A 21330-nucleotide genomic window follows, 5' to 3' on the forward strand; every position below is an offset into this window, starting at 1 on the left:
AACAGTTCTTTGGCCAGTGTCAAGTCAAATGGGCCACTTTTTGTCTGGGTCATCCAGGTCTGTCCTGCTTCACAGATAATCAGATTTTTTTTGTATCTGACCTTCCTCACATATTATCCAGGTCTGACCCATACATTATACTTGGTTAAACAAAACAACAAAACTGAGTTATCCATAATACCAAGAATGACTGTTCAATTAGATCATTTTGCCTCTAGTGTGTGTTCTATTAGAGTAACTGAATACATGGGCTTTGGTTATCCGAAGAAAGTTATGCAGCATTTCTACACAGTCAAGTATGCAGTGCACAAACATTTCTTTCTTTTTCATTTTCACTACTAGAATAATTTTTAACCAGGTGCCCTTCTACATTCACATTGCCAGTCCTGTACTGAGTCAGCCATCAATCACCTGATTGCTTAATAACAAATTATTAAAGGTATTCAAAAATCTAAGGATTCACATATGGAAGTTAAGTCCTTGTATGAACTATGTAACCAGCTGCAGGAATAGTGTGGTAATAAGTGGCTCAACTGGCTTTAAAATAAGGTATCCATTGTGTGGTTAATTCAGTACAGGACTAGAATGAAAAAGAAAGGAATTAACTGAGTAGTTGACTATGTAGAAATGTTGCATATTTTTTCAATACTTTGTATATTATGCAAACTCATATGCACTCACCTTTGATATACAGAATGTGCATGACTACATGTGCTTATACCCATGTGAAGCATGTTGTGCATACGTATCCACACTTTACTACACATACAGCATTGTTTACAATAGAAGCCCTTAGGATCAGCACTTCTATTAACACATTGTATGTATCTCTACCCTAATAGCATGTTAGTATGGCATTTATAATTCATTTAACAATTTATAGGTAAAGGTCATCACTATAAATGAAAGCTTGCTGTTAATTACAACATATAAGCATCCTTCTTGTCCACAGGCAGAAGCCAGGTAGCCAGATATGACTCAAACATACTTAACATTGTTCTTCCCAGTGTTGAATTATTGCTGTAATTTATTTCCATTGTACAATATTTATAATTATGAAATTTCTTACACAAACTTTTTGCACAATTAGCTATAAGCATTAGCTGTGTGGTTTACTGCCTTTAATAGCTTTTGGCTAGCATTCAATTAATTCAGACACAAGAAGTGTCAAGGGCACAGGAAAATCCTTTTATTTACCATTGTATATGTCTACTGCACCATTGCTGCAAAAACGTATGATGCTGTAATGGAGCTGTCACATCATAGAATTTTCACTATAATAATAATATTAATAAATTAAAATTCACAAATCCTATCTGCAGTAGTATAAATCAAAACAGTCAAGCTGTAAAAAATGAGTGCGGGCCCCCAAAAATGCCATGGTGAAAAAAGATGCGAAATCCAAGGTGGCGGCCAAGAAATGGCTGTGATGGTAGGTTAATGGCCAAAATTTTAATAATGATGATTTAGCTGAATTTGTGTTGCCTCCTCCACATGTCACTATAAGATTCGGCACTGAATTCACCTGAATTGTCGTTATTAAAATTTTTGCCATTAACCTGTCATTTCTTTGCCACCACCTTGGATTTCACATCTTTTTCACCCTGGCCTTTTGGGGGCCGCACTCTTTTTTTACAGCTTGGTTGTTTTGGTTTAGATATCGCTTCTTTTTGTATTGCAAGCCACAAAGCTGGCCATATGGCTTTGATGCTTCATTTTAACTTGTTTGTTTTTTTCACTGCAGGAAATGCTGAATTGCAGGAACAAAAACAAGAAGCAATTATGTGTATACCTTTTTGTCTGAGTAAATATTTGTATATTTTACACTGAATGATATCACATATGTAATAAGGTGATTTCTTTCATAACTGAACTGTAGTCGAAACTCAGTCTCATTGTTTGTAGTCTCTTTTCAGGGTGACTCGTTTCTAGCACATATTCTACAGGGTGATTTGTTTGTAGCTGATCTCTCTATAGGGTAACTTGTTTCTAGCTGATATCTCTACAGAGTGACTTGTTTCCAGCTGATCCTTCAGGGTGATTAGTTTGTACATAGTATAAATAATATGATCTAGTAGGTAGCTATGATCAAGATCTATGGTTTGTAGTTGATCTCTCTATACAGGTGACTTGTTTCTAGCTGAACTCTCTATGTTGAGAACGATGAGTGACTTCACTCTATAGCTAAACTTTGTTCATATATTAGGTTAGGTTTACTATAATTACTCATTATTGTGGTTGTACACGTGATCCTTTGTGTGTGCATTAGTTAGAATAATCTTACCCGCCTCGTGTGTGCAACTTGACAGGAGAGAGTGGCTTTCATCGAACGTCCCACCTAATAGAACCTGGTAACTGTGACGACCAATATTGGAGCTATTCGCACATCCATCACATTGGTGCTGTCACCAGAAAGTCTGGTACCGTGGCAAAAGGATAACGGTATCCAGTAAGGCAAGCGACTCTCCCTCTCGATACTGTTATTCTATTTCGTTTATTAGTTGGCGACCTTCGATGGAAGTTTCACACCTCCGAGGGTCGAGAAGGGCTCACCGCGCTCACCCCACACGAGTGTTCGGAAATATCGCTCCCACTGGCATTAGACAGTGATGAAGCTCCTAATGAGAGAGACACCGTACCGCCACTCTCCAAACGTCGTTGGAGCAGATTGAGGCTATGAGATCTACCGTGGCAGACATGGGATACCAAGATCCAAGCAACAATAGAGGATGCTGATGCACTGGAAACGGAGATACTATATTCATGAGTTACAAGTTAGAAGGTGATCAAGCAATATTATTCCAGTACTCGGGTAACTGCAATTGTATGAATTAATAATGGGAATCTTTGCTATGCACTACTAACCTGGAGTCCGGGCTGGAGGGCTTTACTACTATTGCCTCCTTAGATGGACAAAGCAAAATTTCAAAGATCTTTCGTTGTGACTTCATAACAGATCCCACTGTATTACGTATATTCCAGTCCTAATAGCACTCTCTACATTCATGTTCAATATCCCAACTAACTACAGTATACTATATCATTAGGTTCCCACATTGAGTATCAGAAATGTGATACTAGCTATGGACTATCCAGAGTTCTTCCTACATGATGTTGACGGGTTGAAGATCATCCTCAGTACCTACCACAATGCTGTCAATGTGGTAAGTGTACCTTATTATACAATGTAGTATCTGTTGTGTGTGTAGTGAGCTCTGTTCTCAGTGGATGCTCTTTATATACTGAATGGAAAAATCCTATGGGACAGGTACAGTGTATGTGTGTATGTACTTCCTGTTTTACTGGTTTGTCTTGTTGATAGTTGTCATGGATACATCAAGGCCTCCGCTGCCAAGAGTTCAGTTTCACCCAGTTCCCTAGTGGTCGTAAGATAGAAATGGGATCATTTGTGTCTCACCCTCATGAGGAGTCCAAGTTACATTACTACCTGGTCAGTATAGTGAGGTGTAGTGGTCTGTTGCTATGGTGATTGTTAGGATGTCATGGACCTGGTGGAAATCCTACTCGATATTGCTGAGACTGGCACCTTCGATGAGATATTTCAACTGTTGAGTGGTCCACTGAAACAATGTCCTGAAATATTGTTATTTGGACTATTACAAGCTAAGGTTAGTAAAACTGTGTGTGGTCATATACATGTATATGTTGTATAAAATAGATCAGTTAATAGCCACGGCTACTATAACTTGCAGCAAGCAAAACCCTGCAGCTACTATGGGAAGGCACTATGTTCTTGTGTAGTAGCAGTTCGTGGTGTTTATATGGATTCACAAGTGACTGGAAGCAGAAACCTGACAAAGGAGTTGTTTTAAGCCAGGAAATAGCATTTTTGATAGAGGTGAGTGATAGTATCGACAGATGATTAAACAAGGCCAAACTTGTCTTATCAACACTTGCAACAGATCAACACTTACAACAGTTTGTTCAGATACAAGCTATAGCTCTTATCCGAGGGTGACTCTTATTACAATAATTCTAGGCTGTAAAGCATCTAGGGGTGGCTATAACTGTACAGCCTAAATATTTCGAGGAAGTAAGTCATGGTCCTTTAAAGTCATAAATGTGTGTGTGTGTGTGTGTGTGTGTGTGTGTGTGTGTGTGTGTGTGTGTGTGTGTGTGTGTGTGTGTGTGTGTGTGTGTGTGTGTGTGTGTGTGTGTGTGTGTGTGTGTGTGTGTGTGTGTGTGTGTGTGTGTGTGTGTGTGTGTGTGTGTGTGTGTGTGTGTGTGTGTGTGTGTGTGTGTGTGTGTGTGTGTGTGTGTGTGTGTGTGTGTGTGTGTGTGTAGGGCTTAAAATAATATGCGGTCAACAGACAAAACTTTAAATGTCCGCAGATTTCCATTTATGTAAGGACAAAAAATGTCCGTGCATAAAAGACCTAGAGATGCTACACAAGTAGTTCTATTCCTTCAGAGAAACTAGTGGTTTCAGTGTCTACCATGCAGAAATGGATAAGGGAAAATGTTAAGTCTATGCAGATGATGACGTGGCTGAAATTTAACAGGTTGAAAACGATGTCAACCATGTGACGAGTTTGTGTTGCTTGGTGTGTCAAGAATTTGATGATAGGCTTAGAGGAATGAGAAGCTATAGTACCACTTTTGTTAGCCACTAACCTTTGATGTTGAAACTTCAAAGATCATTTCAAGAGCGACATGTATATCTCTGTGTACCACAAAGACGGCTAGGTCTAGTGTTATGGAATCTGCCCCAATTGTCAGAGCTCTGAATATAATGGACAAGTCTCTTGAGGAGAAAATGATCAAAAAAATTTGAAGTTGTGTTGTTATTGCTAGGAAAGGAATTGCTTTTGTGAAGATCCCTACGCTTTGTGATTTACTTGAGAGACAAGGAGTTAATTTAGGTGAAGGTTATAAAACAAACATGGCCTGTTCTACATTTGTTGATTTATTACTGAGGATTTGTGGTTAAATTTTTGCAAGGCTTTACAATGTCGCAAGTTTTTTAGTATACACATGGATGGCAGCACTGACGCTTGCAGTGTTGAATAAGAACTGTTTTTATGTACTTACCTAGACTTCAATAACATTGATGGGACTGTTCATGTAAGAAACAATCTTTGTGTGTTTGACAGGCTAAAAATACAACTGCTATTGGCCTAGCTGAGTGTGTTAGCAGAGCTCTGGCATACATGGGTCTTGAGCAACCAAAGAAATTGATTTGGATGTGATGGTGCAAATGTTAATATTGGTGATGAAGGATTAAGACAAAAGCTTGATGAAGTCTCAATGTACAAAAGTAATAGCAATAAAATTTTCAACCATATTGGTATATTATTACATCTAGTGATGTTCCACTGATTCAGACAAGGGATCAACAAACTCAATAAAACCACAGACAAGATGTTGAAATCTTACAGATTTTAAGTGAGAATTGTAAGACTTTTATAAGACCTTAATTATTATTAACTTAATTGTCCAGATTTCACCAGCAATCTACTCTTGTGGACCCTAAACTAGAAGCTTCTTGGCTCACGAGCCTTCATGGATCACATGGTCGGTAATCCTATATGGTAGTCAATGCCTAACAGGACTAAGATCCACATGTTGCACACATATACCATTGCATGTTTTGTGTAAATTGAAAGGGGGAAAAAGACATATGTTTATTCAATTTCCCCAAGGGTTTTGCACAATAGTATTCATTTATGATCTGTTGTTTTTGTGTTAATCTAATGTGGTCTAGATTAATGAGTGTAATGTGAACATGTTACATGCATGTGTACACTATTCCAATGTTTAGAGTGTTTGTGACTTAATTTCAGATGACAAGATCAGTGCTATTATAACCTCATTGACAATAAGTTGACTGAAGTGGATGTCACTACTGGAATGGACCACTTCACAGTTTTCACTAAATGTCAGAGCCAACACTAGTACTGTAGGTCTAAATTGTATACTTCAAAACACAGGAGCCTTTTGTTGAAATTCTGAAGACTCTATTGATAAGGTCTGAAGATGTTATTGGTATGTACATGTGTGATGTGTGTGCTTGTGTGTGCTTGTGTGTGCATGCACCTGTGCTTGTGAGTACATATGTGACTGGATCTTCGAAAACAGGACATAATCGCATTTTTTCGAATCCCTGTTTATTAAATATTTATAATCTACTTAGCCAAATGTACCCACTTGCAAAGTTTCAGCTCCATATGCCAATAACTCTGGGAGTTACAGTCCTACAAAGTAGCAACAACAGAAAAATATATTTGTACAGCAAGTGTATAGGGAAAATAAATTACAGGCGCTTACTAAAACGGTTGTAACTTACCAACGGATTGAGGTATGGAGCTACAATTTTCACCATCGTGTTCGCCATGAATAGCGGAATCAATATCTGTGTGAGTTTTTCCTTTACTCACTTTTCTTCACTGCATACAAAGGAAAAATTCGTGAAGAAAAATCGACCGCGTACGATCGCTTCGACCTGATGTAAACAAATGCTTGTAACTTCCGTATCCTTGGGTCTACTGCAACGAAACAAAGATTTTCCAACTCCTCTTGCGCAGGCAAATAAGATGATATCCAGTTTTTTATTGTTAGTCCCTTCCTTCACTAAGAAAGAGGCGTTCAAAAATCACTAAGAAAGAGGCGTTCAAAAATCACTAAGAAAGAGGCGTTCAAAAAATTTACAGAATTTTTCAATAATACGCAAGTATTTCACCCAATATATTCAATGCTTTATACTGTAAATTTAAACTTGTGCGATTATGTCCTGTTTTTGCAGATCCGGTCACATATGTGTTTGTATACATGTTCATACATGTACATGTGTGTGCAGTGTTTATGTAGTATGTGTTGTGTGTGTTAATTGTGTAAGTGTGTGTGTGTGTGTGTGTATTTACATTCTACACGTATCTTGTATTAACTATTACACACTTTGACTTATTGTTGGGCAGTATGGCATTTTTGATCCCGGTATTTGGTATTGAGAAATTACTTTGGTATCCAGTATTTCACACTATCCTGGGAGTCAACTAATAACACACTTTGTTATTGCTTTATTTGTAACAGTCAAATGTTAATCTGTAGTTACTATCAAAGTTGAGTGTGTACCACAAGTAAAAGTTAATACATGGCTAACGGGAATTTTACTGACAACATCTGTACAGTTGATACAAGTAGGCTGGCACACATTATAACCTGAAACCTCACAGTTTACTGTTAGGATGGCCTTGTGGTCACACCCAAACCATTAACACATTATTTAATTAAATGCCAAGATCTGATGTCTGGCTTCCCTCATAGCACAATACACTCATTCCAATATTACCTCCAATAGAGGAACGTTTATACTTCAGCTAGTGGGTACAGTGTGCCCATCTTGAAGTGTTTTATAGTTATTATCAGTTATTGGGTGTAGCATGCCCACCTCAACTTCAGTACAAAGTGGGTATCTCAGCTATTGGGACAGCATACCTATATGCATCTCAGCTCAAAAATGGAAAGTGTTCATTGTCTCTGCACCTAGGGCAAAAATAATTCTTGACTGGTTATTTGGTGTGTACACATTAGATGAGCCTGGCAGATAATGTGTTTTGGTCTCAAAGCAATAAGATTGTAACACCCAATACCAAAATGGGAGCACTATCTGTAAACTGTTATAAGATACTATGTGAAATACATAGGAACACATCATCATGGACATGTTGCACTAAATGACTACAATAGGAGCACATTTTTCACGAACTGGGTGAGAGTGTGACACCTGATACTGAAATAGAAGTGCTTCATTCATGGCTACACAGGGAACACACAACTGACTATGACTTCTGAAACAGGGACCCACCGTCCACCACAGCTGATGTCTATCCATGTATAAATGATGCGGGAGGTGGTCAAGCGTTCACATCAGCAATAGGCCTTGGTAAATGTCATCGTGCCTTTAGCAGGTTTAAATCCACATAATTGAAGGATTGAGGGGGGGGGGGGGAGGAAGTCACATACCAAGTGGTGGAGATTAAAACCGCTCATAACTCCCAGGAACATAACAAGGGAACCGAAACAGACAGAACACATTATCCTGATGGGAACACACCATCCATAGTACTGAACTACTATGGCATGCCACACCAAATAGCTAACAAAGATAGGAAACCAACACGTAGTCCATGAGCTGTAGTACACCACTATTGTTGTCAGGGTCCAGAAGTTCCTTGATGATGCCAAGTTGTACCATGATGAAGCTTTGTATGGTTGACCTGACAGTGAGATGACACTAGGTAAGTAAGTGGCCGGTTGTAGGACTGAGAAACTGCTTGACTGTAACTGCCTGAACAGGTGCAAGTACCTTTATCCTCTATCCTTAGATATGATGCAGTAGTCCACCCATGGTGCACACTGAAGTAAAGTACCGTACCCCAGCTAAAGTAGACATTACAATGCCAGGAACTAAATGGTCCACGATAGGAAATTTTACTTGGTTGGAGACAAAAGCACAAGCTGTCACTCTGATATGGCTCTTGCATAAACAGGTAAAGTAATCTGCTTGTCTCCACAAGCTACTCTTTACCAATCACGTGCTGGAGTTATTTGAAATACTATATATTATGGTGCCTGCTGATCCATACAGAGCAAAAAGGTGTTGCTTCAGGTTAACACCCTTTATCCTGCAATTAAATTTGTAGTCATATATTGCCCATTTATCTGGAATAATACTGTTAACTGCATGGATGCCTGGTTTTTAGAAGTATCAACTTGTTTTTGCATATACAGTAGTTGCATATATATTTTCATGATATACGGAGATAGTAAATTGTTATACTGCTGTTCAGCCTTGAGAAATACTGTATCTTATTGTAGAGTAAACCCCTAGACATTAGATGTAATATTGACAATAACACATATTGTGTGGTATTTCTATTATTAGCGAGTCATTCTGTTATCACCGTCTACGCTATTTGGAGGCTCGCTTCAATCTCCATGTTTTGCTCAATGGAGTGAGAGGATTAGCTGCTCAGAAATCTGTGCCACATCGTGATCCGCAAGGTATATTTATATTATTACAGTGATATAGCAGTATACTGTGTAATTCCACTCACAGCTAGTTGCTAAATAGTTGTGAGTATGCCTGGCTTCCTAGAAACTAAATATACTCTGTGTGTTTGTTTTGTATCTACTGTATTAATCATCAGTCAGTCATATGTATCTGTCTGTTCATCTGTATATCTAACTACTGTATCTGATAGTGAAACTGTCGGGTGTGTATGTATAAATGTGTGCATAAAAATTAATTGACACTTTGGCTTTAGTGATGGTATAAATGATGTCATACCAGCAGTGTGTGCCTTGCAGCTATTGTGTGCTCCTGGTTACACTATACTAGTGTTTTTATACATTATTTTAATCCTCAGGTGGATACTCACGTACATGCAGCATCCTGTATGAACCAGAAGCATTTGCTGTGATTCATAAAGAAACAGATGAAGACACAATGTGACATGGTGGTCACTATTAAAAATGGGGAACAGCGTACATTGAAGCAGGTGATGCATATGCACAGTGTGTTTTTTTTGTTAAACCAGAGCTCACAGCCAAACCCAGGCTGGCTGTGGTTGCATGCCTACATGATTTCTTTAAATGTTTTGCGAAAACATGTGTGTTTGTGTGTGTGTGTGTGTGTGTGTTTTTTGCATTTGCATTGCATTCACATTCTCTAAGAGGAGCATTTGCATTACATTTTTTAAAATACTAGGCAAATGCAAAGGAAACTTTTTGCTTTTACTGCTAATGTAGTTATCAGTGAACTGTACATAACAAAAAAGAACTACAGCTTGATAATTTGAAGTCTCCTCCATGGCATGTTTGGCTTATGAAGACATCAATAGAGGAAAGGAGTGACAAAAGTGTGGTTATCAACCTATAGAAACAAGCAGCCAGGTAAGGTGAATACATACCTACAGGTACATGTATATACTTACAGCATTATATCAACTTGATAGGCTTTGACTTAGAATCGAGAAGGGTCTAGTTCACCTGTAGCCAGTGTTTTAGTGCCACCATATTAGTCTTGCGTGCCAGACAGTTTGTGTAGGGGGCAGCAAATAAACCCTTTGGTCACTGTTGCACACATTCCGGGACCACTGCCGGAATATTGGCAGAGCCAATCAGATCGCTTTGCTGACTCAAACACTAATAATTCTAATTCTTAGTGTAATAAAGAACTGAATCTTGGCTTCAGATTACTTTTTCGAAAGTTTGACAACGCCATGGGTTTAGGATCTTTGTTTCCCTAGTACAGGGCTCTTAAAAGTGTTGGTATAAGAACGATTATGGTTCACTATGGATTTGTGAAACGGCAGAATTATAGAGGAAGATGTTCAGCAATGTTTCGAATACGTCACCAGGACAATGCCAGTACAATTATCGTCTTAGTCTGCTCACAGAAGTGATTGGAACGATATTACATCATCCTTGGTGCAAAACAATACCATGATGTAATCTAATTGCATTCCAGTGAGTTCATGGAAAGTGTGCAACAGTAACCAGACGGTTTATTTGCCGCCCCCACACAAACCGCCTGGCACGCGAGACTACCACATATACGGCATACTACACACTGAGGGTATATTGTGTTCCATGCAAGCACAGCTGCACAGCAAACACAACATGGCTGCATGGTTGGGTGTCACACTTGGGGCCACATGTGGAAATGTGCTAAGGTTATTGAAAAGGCACATCTTAGGCAAAGCGAAGTTGAACAGTGAAGATATCAATCCATAGCCGAGTTACAGATGCTTGGCTGGAGGAATCAGTAGAAAATTAAATTTATTGAAAAGAAACTTGTTGGAAGACTCTGAATACATTTACACGTGTAAGTCGCTTGTTACCAATTACGCGTCCAAACAGTTACAAGTATATCAGAGTGATCCAGCTACAAGGACCTCTGTTCAGTCTAAACCAACAATGTGTTCGACGCGTGATCCCACTGACACCTCACGTGATCCCTCTTCTAATTGTTGAGTCCTTACAACTTCCCCCTCTTGGGAGAACAGACCTCTGGGATGTTCATCATGTTGAATCTAGAGGGTCTCCGTATTTCACGACCACTTCGAGTAGTGACTGTTGGCACTGGTGACTGTTGGCACTGGTGAATGTAAGTTGTCTGCCATATCACGGTCTTCGTCAGGTTCTGACATTCTGTGTCGGTTAATCTCTCGGCGTTTACGAAGCTTCCTGAATGCCCAATCCACGGGGTAGCATCTGCCATAGCTGGGCCACACAATGATAGCCTTTGCCTCGACACATTCAGCACATCTGCAGAGCTGTCACCCTGTACCTGTATCATGGCATTGGTTGGTGAAAGGGACTTAATCACAGGAGGACCCTTAAATGTTCTGTCTTAATTTAAATTGTGGCTCTACCTTGAGCATTTCTCTATCACCAACATTCAATTTAACTTCTTTACTACTTCTGTCATAAAACTTCTGGCTTCGCTGTGACTGAATATGTTGTTTCGCCAACTGTCTGGCCTGTTTAAGTTCTCTCTCAAGTCCCTTGTCATACTCAGTTTCAATAATTGAAAACTTTACCACTGGTGTCTGAAAATCTAGAGATGATGGTAATTTGGGGTCCCTCCCATACATCAGGTAAAATGGTGACATTCCAGTTGAAGAATGCAGTGTGGTTCTGTATGCAAACAAGACTGGTCCCAACAACTGATCCCAATCACGACCACCCCTTACTCACCAGCTTTGATAACATCTGTTTAAGAGTTCGAGTGAATCTCTCCACAAGCCCGTCTGTCTGTGGATGTCCACCAGATGTGGGCAATTGAGACACCCCCAGTAGTGTCGCTACTTCCTGTACAACTTCTGATAGAAATTCTGCAGCCCGGTCATGTATGATCCTTAGAGGAACTCCATGTTTCCACACAACATCTAGTAAACATTTGACCACTGTCTCAACTTTCCTGTTTGGTACTGCATAGACCTCGGGCCACTTAGTCAAATAATCTTGTAATACAAGAGCATATTTATTACCAGCTTTACTACACTCTAGCTCAATAAAGTCCATTCCTATGCATTCAAAAGCACCACCAACAGGTATACTTACCAGAGGGGGTCTCCCTTGGTGCCCTTGCCCTCTAACTGACGCACAGGTAACGCAGGATTCGCACTTCTTGTACACTTGACTCTTCAGCCCTCTCCAGTAGAAATACTGACTGATTCTCTGAGCTATCTTCTTGGTGGCAAAGTTACCTGCGAAAACCAAATCATGGTGTTCATCAATTACCCTGTCTCTCAGATGACTGACGTCTATCTGGCATATCTGTTCCTTCATAATACAATAATTATGCCAAGCCAAGCTGTTATGAAGGAAAAGTGAGGCTGGTTTTTAGATAATATTCTTGGACAACTTCCATGATCCCTACTATACAGCACTATGATACATGTGGGTGTGTATTACAGTGTGTTTTGTAATTTCATTTTTAGGTATTTGATGATTTGCAATTGAAAGCATATGACTTGTATGTGGACAACCTTGATGTTCATGCTGTAAGAACTGTTGACACTTGTGTTGTAGTAGTGTGAAGTTATTTATGTAGTTGACAAACTACTGGTAAATAAAACAGCTGGAAACAAAGGCTTTGATTAGAATGGCACAGAACAAAGTGTCAAAGGCAGTACTATTTGAGAATACATGATTACAATAGTACCATAAAGAGGGACTGCGTGAATTATAAAATGTGATCTAATTTTAGAAAACCGTCGATCTATGCACAATAGTACTTTTGTAATAAAATGTATTCTAAAACAATGAGTTAAAATGCAAGCTTCAGAAGAAAAAAAGATACACAAGTTTTTACCCCAAGTTTTTAGGGAGTTCAAAATTCCTGTTTCATCTTCATAAACAGGTGGGTTTCTGAGTTACAAATGTTTGTTTACGTTGCGGGGACGAAAAAATTTATGACGATTTTTCTTCAATAAATTTGCCTTCTTTCCGGATCACAGAAGAATACCTTTGGCAAAAACTCCATACCTTGGTGGATTCACAAATTCATGGCAAATACAATGAGCAAAACTTCAACTCTGATATTGTATCAGTAAGTTATGATGGCTTACGTAAGCGCCTTAAGATTATATTCTCGATGTCTTCTGTACATATTGATTTATTCGCTCGTCCTTGTGACTACTACTGTATTTCCCACACTGCTTATCTTGTGAAGCTGAAACTTAGCCAATCCATTCCTCTGTCCTTGTAAACAACAAAGAACTAATAAAATAGATTTTGATAAATGTGCATATATCACCGTTTTAAAATTAGGTCACAAATGTCATACTAACCATGTGGCTGGTTTGAGGGGTGTCATTGCCACTTCATTTTGTGCATAAAAATTTGTAGTTTTTAAGGCACTTACTTTTACATACATACAGGATCACTGTGCTTATCATTATCTATGCCCTTATAGCAAATGCTACAAATTTCCACCACCAACTAACTTTCAGACACTATGAGTTGATTTAAATACTGTACATGTACATGTGGTGAGCTGCAGGCACTGGTTGCCTACAGATCTCACCCCTTCAAGGTGCCAAATTTTTAGTGACTCATAAATACAGAGTGACTCGCATAGTGAATGCACCTGGCAGCGATGAATGTTGCGCTTGCATGCATGCATGGATGTGACGCTATCATGAAATACAGTTACTTGTCCTTCTCATATCTCCTCTACTTCCTGTGCTGGAGCAGCTGGAGAGGTGGCTATATGAATGCTAACTATATAAAGCACCTGGCTGCTTTGGATAATGAGGAAAAGATACCATCATATACTTCTCTATGGAGGCACTGGTTACGAACCTGCTGGGCGGCACAAGTGTGGAGAAACTCAGCATTCCCTGATGCTTACTTATCCCTTTCTTCTCCCTAACAGAGTGGTTGGATTTATCAGCCTGATGGCACCTACGGAATAGACTGGAAAGTGGCTGAGGTGCAACAAGTAATACAACATACAATGGATTTCTTGCTCGAAGAGTGTGGCTGCAAGAAAGGCTGTATAACCCTCAGTTGTGGATGTTATAAGAAGCAGAGTTTCTTTGGCCCAGGGTGTTTGTGCCAAGGCTGCACAGATCTATGGTGATCAAAGCAGTGGATCGAAATAGCAAAGGATCGATTGTGGGTTTAGTTTCCATTAGTAACAAAATATTACTTGTAGGGTTGTTTTCTTAGTAATGGTTTACCGACTGAACTTATAATTACTATTATGGTCTCATTTTTATTAGTGTTATTTGTGCCAGTCTGAGTACTGGGGAGTATTGACAATGTTGTTTGAGCCAATCTGCATACTGGAGAGTATGGATAGTGTTTGTTGTTTGTGCTATTTTGACTTCAATAACTGTACAAGTAGGAATATGTCTGTAGTAGTGCTGACACAATTATTCTGTTTTTTGGCTAAATGGTCGGCATAATACAATTTGATTCGTTAAGACACTATTTGAATATTCGTTAGCACTTTGTATGCTGTGATCAGATGGATAAAGCCAGTCTTGAAATATAATCTTCTGAACAATGTGGCATATTTATGACGTAAATTTTTTATTTCAGAAGAGATAGAAACTGTCAGTCTTTTCCTTGCTCCCTAGCAAAGGTTCAGTACTTATTGAACAGAAAAACATGATTAAAGAATAATTGAATGCTCAGTTGTTTTGTTCATAGCTATGCGAATAGAAAAAATTGTTATTCCTTTAGATGCGTACCTCCCTATATATATATAGGAGAAATTTTGCATACCCCTGCGCAAAATTTCTCCTATATATAGAGTAGTGCTTGTACAGAAATAGCGTACCCCTACGCCAAGCAGCACCCCTCTATATTTTAGGAGAGATTTTGCGTACCCTTTGCAAAATGTCTCCCATATAATAGAGAAGAAATTTTGCATAGGGTATGTATGCAAAACGTCTCTCCTATATTACAATTTTTTTTTTAGAAATTTGCATATCTGATGCAAAATTTCTCCCATATGTTTTGCGTACATAGACATTTTGCTTGGTTGTGCAAGAGGGTTTGGTAAGCAAACAACCTGTGCTGTGTTGGTGATAATGTTGAGTCACCATATTCGTACTGTGAGCTGGTTGCTTGGCCATCAATGGAGAGAATTAACTTTATGATGTGGCATGACATGACTTAGTGAGATGTTGTTTATGATATCAAAGTCAATATGTCTCATTTTGTGTACGCAAATGCAAAATGTCTCTTGTCTTCCACATCATACAGTATAATATAGTATCTGTATTAGGGATGAAGATTAGGAATATTTGACAGATTTTTGGCCAAAAATCTCACCCCAAACCAGCCTCACAATACCTGCATGGCACCGTGGCAGCATTGGTTAGCATTTAAAAGTTTCTATTCATCTGATATTTTTGCTAACATACTGATGTCTTCAGCCATAAGTTGACCAGTATTACTATTATGCTACCGGCTTGCCTGAAGCATGTCTTTTTGCCAATTGCAACAGCTATATTGCATGCATCATGAACTCATCCTTCCATTGTACCCTGCTATTGGTGATAGAATATGGTGGAGACAAACAGAATACTGATATAAAACTGTGATGTTAATGCTGCTTATCGTATGACGAAAATGGCTAAAGACTATTTAATTACAATTGCTGCATGTCCAAGGATTACACAAATCAGAAATAGGGATTCCCACACATTTGGGATGAAACCACTTTGCACATTCGGAGCAAGACTTCATAACATCCCTGGATTTGTATCATTGCAGTGGATGTGATATGTAAATGTGCTTTTTATCTCGCTGTTATGTCCAGATTCCTTCACATTCTTTACTCTTTGGATGTCCAAAGGAAATGGAGTCATCTGGCCTGCTTCAAAACATTCTAAAATATGTTGTCACATCAAACTCTGCTTCCACACTATACTGGTTAGATCATTTCCATGCCACAATGAGGTGGCTACTGCAATAGCAAATGTTCCACATGCATCATCACCTTCTTGTTCTTACATCTTCTTACAGGTAATTGTTACACTGTCCTGTTCTGTTTGTATTAATTGCAGAATTTGATCCACTGCTTCCGTAGGTAGTGATAAGTATTTGCTATCATATACTTCAACAAGTGTCTTGTCTTGGTTCACTTGGATGCACACCCAGTGATCACATCGTATATACAATATTTGAATTGCACCTCCTAGTGGTGATTGCAATCCTTTCTTATCAGGAAATTGTTGTCTGAGCAGTTTGCAAGCTACATTCACCATGATATCATCTAGCCATAATTTCTGTTGCAATATAATCTTTTGCTCATCATGTAGACGAAGATGACGTATCCATAGAGTTGGATCTAGTTAATGTACAATGTAATTTCACTATATTTTTTTGTGCTATTGTTACCATCTTGTAATTGACTGTTTTTTTACAACTGGTGATTTCTTGACACTGCTATTCTTTGGCCTTTTATTGCTTACTAAAAGTGTACATTCATGAAATAATTACACGTGAGGCTATTTAAACACATCTTACCTTGATGAAAATGTCTTTGCTTGTCTGGTGGCCCCTCATCATCTTCAATTTGACATTTCCTTTTTACACGGGACTTTTTGACAGCATTGTTTTTCTTAATCTGTATTCATCATTCCTTTCACTGTAATCTGTTGACAACCCGTCACTCCTTGCCATGTGCTCAAGAGCGGAAGCCATATCAATCTTGTAAGTTGTTAGCAATGCCACACAAAGAATTTCAGGCTTGTTAACTTTTGACAACTGATTGTAGGACTCGACAGCATTGGTTGAAGTGGGCAGGCTGTTGAATTGTTCACTCATGGTGGAAAAGTGGTGACTGAGCATGGCTGTGTATAAACATCTAATCATATACTTGTTAACAAAAAAATAGTATTGCTTACACAAGTGACATTTTCTTGTCCACTATTCCACTCATGCTGCTGTCTGTTTCCACTCTACTATTATTTCACTAGTCACTTGTTTTGGTAAGTTTGCTTTGGATACAGAACATTCTCCTTTCATTATTGCAAACAGTGTCATCACTTCAGCTGCGGTTTTGGCCTTTAGAATTTGTTGATAAATTGTGACAAATATTTCTCAGTGCTTCTTATTCTGATTACTTAACTTCTTAGCAACCCATTGAACAGATCGAATGAAGTGTACCTGTATTTAAAATGGTATCTACATCCCCTTTCAACTGATACATTGTACCATCCTTACCTGACATCCTTTAAGAATGCTTTCAGCAGTGCTCTTACCAAATACCATTTGTAATCCATTCACTTGCTGATCAGACCAATCGGCAATTATTCCAATCAATGACTCCCAACCTTAAAGGAGGGATGGTCTTCACCAGTTTGCTCAAATATTGCTCTAAAGCACCGGGCATAAGCATTTGCATCTATATGATTCATCCGAACACGAGAAACAACCATCCCTGTATGGTAAGTATAAACAAAATGAATGAGACATTTGAGATGATATATACATCTCATGGTTATGTAATTGAATGCCACTACGTTGAGCAAGTATGGAAGCTCAAAGCAACTCTTGTATGTAATGTCTACTTCAATAAACTGTGATGTGCTTAAAACTTCCGACATTAATGGGCTCATAACCAGCACCCAAGTGAAATCATCTGCGATTCCATACTTACGTATATAAGGATGAGCAAGTTTGCCATAATGATCCAGATTCTTGCCTAAGAATGGGATAGCAATACATATTATACATGTATTTGTTAAGTTCACTTTCTATCTTATCTATCATGGATTGATCATATTTCTTCGCTTTTGCTTCAAAGCTTAGTATAGCAGATCGTGCATCCAGGTTAGACTTTGCATCTCGTAAAGTGTTTAATCTGATGTTTTTGATTTTAGATCTGTTGGTTGCTGCTAAACATGCCATGCCTGGAATGTAATCCATTCCTTTCCCTACAACAAAAAAATATCAGTTGTGGTTAATGGTTGAAGATGGCTGATAGAGCATACCTGTCAATAAATCTGATGTTTTCAAGTGAGGATTTTCTATTACTGCTCTTCTAACATCCATGTCTACCTTTTTTTACTGGAATTTTCTTCTCTTTGTAATGCGGATGGTTATGCAGATCAGATTCATGCATGTCAGATTCATGCATGTCAGATCTAACTAGTCCAGTTAGCCACCTTCTCATATCCTTAGCATTCTCAGGCCAAAAGTAAAAGAATTCAAATGGACAATTCCCTGAACGTACTATTGGTGAATCAGGGTGCTGACTGCACAACTTTATTTCATTGGTAAGGACAACATAGGAGCATCCATCTGTGTACATTGTGCACCTTTTGACTCCACCACAAGGAGCAAATCGATAATAAACAAGAAAGTAATGAAATAAAGGAAGTCATCATTTTTTGGGCAGGAAAACCTAAACCTCCATGATCCCTACTATACAGTACTATTATACACCACAGTAATTAATGCACAGCACATGGATATAACATACCTCCATGACTGTGAAAATGAATGCAAAACACCCTCGTCTGACTTTGACCAGAAAGTAGCATGATAAAAGTCAATGTCTTGATAAAACAAAACACCTACATATGTTTGGCACATACCTATTAAAAAATAATGGAAAATTTGTGTACCTTTAGCAAGTCGTCCATCTCTTTCAGCCCTTCCAAATTCTTGAACCATTGACTCCAGTGCAGGTGGACATCCAATTCGTATCACAATTTCCACATCTGGCTGATCAGTTCCCATACCAAATGCCGTTGTGCACACCATGACTTTTACAGATCCATTTCTCCAGGCTTCAATAGACTGTAGCTTATCATGTGATGAAAGTTTCTGTCTATGATAACTTCATGTACTGTATCTAGCTTGACGAAGTGAGATGGCTAGTGGAGCTGCATCTTTAACAAAATCTACATAGATGATTGCTCGCTGGTCTTTGCTGCTTATAACATGACTAATCTGCTTACACATTTGTGTGTATCGGTCTTCACCTAGAACAATGTACAGTACATGTGTATGATGTAATTCAATAGTCTCAATCTGACATACCATACATACAATTTTACAGCAACTCTAATTGATAGCAACTATAGAAGATATTGTTTTGGTTGACACTTGCAACTGACTGGACTGGATTTCTAAAGAAGTTGATAATTTCTTGTCTAACTGATGAAGTAGCAGTAGCAGTAAGAGCCACGACTGGACAGTGGCACGATTGGCAAAACTTTAAAATGTATCCAAACGCCAGCCTAAAATTATATCACATGTGACACAAAACGTATAATATGTGAATTATCTGTGCTAGCTAATATTAATCATAATACAGCAGTGTACTGAATTTGTATGAAATGGTGCAAAAAAGGCACCAAAATAATTAAATCAGTGAATGTGTACATGTACCGTATTATCTTGAATAGTGTCCCAGGCGTTTATTTCTTTCGAGTAATTTTCACCCAGACCCAGTGACCTGGGTGAAAAGCTACTTCAGTGAAATAAACATGTAGGCAACTTTTACCCAGGCTATTATTTGAGACCAGGCCACTATCCGAGACCAGCCACTATTCGAGGCAATACGGTAAGTAACTTATGAGTGTCTTTTGTTTGTATATTTAGTTGATATATAATTATTAAAATAACACCTTATTAGAATTGCAGAGTTGCACTGAAAGAATGACAATTTATAACTTTGAGGCTACCACTGACAACAATTACCTTATAACAGCCAATTTATATGATATATACCTGAAGTTTTTCCAGCTGTTGATTAAATGTGCTTCATCAATCACTACTAATCCAATATGCCCTTCATCCATAAGCTGGCAGAATATACCTGATGGGCAACCATCACTGTTGAAATTTTTTTCTGGAGTTATGAAAATAATTTTGAATTCTCCATTTCTTATTTTGTCATCAATATGTGGATCACTTTGGCTGCTTCCTGTATAGGTTGCTGGAACACCTTTCTCTTGTAAGTTGCAGCACTGGTCTTTCATTAGACTGATTGTTGGAGTCAACACTATGGTCATCTTTCCATTAATGAATGGTACTAACTGAAAGCAAAGATTTTTTCCTGACCCTGTTGGTTGAACTACAAGAGTGTCTCTTCCTTCCAGACATGAAGATATTAGTAATTGCCATTATTTAACTTCACCAACTCCAAAATGCTTAATGGCCATGCCTGTTATGTGTGCTTGCAGCTGGTCTGTTATTAAACAGTAGAAATATTCAAGTACATAAATAATCACTAATCTGTAATCTAACTACTTTCACTGGTTTCCCTTGGAATGATTTGTCTCAGCTTATGGCTAGCTCTACTTGAATGCTCATGTCTGAGTGTTGCACACATGTTACAGTAACTTGTTACACTGATCACAGTGTAGTTGCAGGCAATTTTCACATGTATCTAGAAAATATTGGAATATGAGTAAATGATGGTAAATCAATGTTAATCACTTACCTTCATTATCTTCCCAAACTGAATTGTCTGGCTTAGCTGATTCTATTAGTTGAGGATAACTGTCTTGGATACAGTAGGGATTCTCTTCTCCATATTCATCCTCTTCTCTTTGGCTATTCTGAATATCCTCTCCAGCTTCACTGCAATCACTCTTCATGTTGTTAATGATGTGTGGCTGACCTAGTTTTCTGAAGCTTTTATAATCTCCAATAGGTGGCATATATTGGACAATTAAATGAGACCAAATAAGGTGTTAAAAGATTGATAACAAAGAAATGGCAAACTTGTATGTCTTCATCAAAGGTGGTTTATTAGCCAATGGTAAATACTTTTTTTGCAGATACCATTACTTATAAACATCTTGCCCATTTGCTCAGTAAGAAGTGGAGTTCCTCATATTCTGTGGTTATGGGTAGGCTTTGCGCTCTTCAGTTATGTGTATCAGGGGATTGCGTTCTAGATCCAAGCATCTCTGTGTGCCTCCAGCTGTTGACCTTGCTGTTGATAAGAGGCACCTGTCTCCTTTAGAACAAGGGGATCCCTACTTAAATGGTATGGTATTTTCGATAGGGTATGCAAACTTTCTCAGTAGATCACTAAAGAGTGGTACAGTACCACTCTACTTGAAATTCCTTTGATGTGCTTAAAGCAACAAGTTGACTTTGATGTTGACAGTTTTACCGCTCTACCTATTCTTTAGGTGCTATGGAATGACAGCACTTTGCGTAGAACATAGTAAATTTTGTGTAGGGCACACAAAATTTCTCCTGTAATATATGGGAGACATTTTACATAGGGTACATAAAATTTCTCCTATAGTATAGAGGGATGCTGCTTGGCGTACGGGTACGCTATTTTGGTACAGGCACTCCTCTATGGGT

At 38.5% G+C, this 21330-nt stretch overlaps 2 protein-coding genes and 1 long non-coding RNA gene across 38 annotated transcripts in view; 1 reads left to right on the forward strand and 2 right to left on the reverse strand.

The window, feature by feature from the left end:
• The window catches only part of LOC136256562 (uncharacterized), a 396868-nt gene that overhangs the window by 124234 nt on the left and 251304 nt on the right, over nt 1-21330 (reverse strand). The window lies entirely within an intron of this gene.
• LOC136256716 (AMP deaminase 2-like) overlaps nt 2250-21330 on the forward strand; it is a 30498-nt gene continuing 11417 nt past the window's right edge. For 3 of the 36 annotated variants that reach the window (XM_066049798.1, XM_066049812.1, XM_066049771.1), the window contains exons 1-14: nt 2250-2782; nt 3048-3164; nt 3210-3268; nt 3323-3451; nt 3498-3629; nt 3680-3859; nt 5115-5278; nt 5327-5406; nt 5462-5535; nt 5805-5899; nt 5952-6006; nt 8906-9024; nt 9390-9521; nt 12471-12533. In XM_066049798.1, coding sequence (XP_065905870.1) covers nt 9459-9521; nt 12471-12533 — 126 coding nt within the window. In that variant the 5' untranslated portion in view covers nt 2250-2782; nt 3048-3164; nt 3210-3268; ... (8 more) ...; nt 8906-9024; nt 9390-9458. Of the gene's footprint in view, nt 2783-3047; nt 3165-3209; nt 3269-3322; nt 3452-3497; nt 3630-3679; nt 3860-3924; nt 4055-4645; nt 4884-5114; nt 5279-5326; nt 5407-5461; nt 5536-5804; nt 6007-7664; nt 8077-8178; nt 8259-8345; nt 8511-8905; nt 9025-9389; nt 9522-9730; nt 9921-12470; nt 12534-21330 lie in introns of those variants that run through there. The other 33 variants (XM_066049750.1, XM_066049766.1, XM_066049741.1 and 30 more) reach the window with 33 other exon arrangements.
• On the reverse strand, nt 15529-16832 carry LOC136248533 (uncharacterized). The gene is made up of 3 exons (XR_010697765.1): nt 16519-16832; nt 16390-16462; nt 15529-16339 (listed from the first exon to the last, which is right to left on the reverse strand). It is a non-coding gene; the product is annotated as an uncharacterized lncRNA (long non-coding RNA).

Source organism: Dysidea avara, chromosome 1, assembly GCF_963678975.1.
Source record: "Dysidea avara chromosome 1, odDysAvar1.4, whole genome shotgun sequence".
Lineage (NCBI taxonomy): Eukaryota > Metazoa > Porifera > Demospongiae > Dictyoceratida > Dysideidae > Dysidea > Dysidea avara.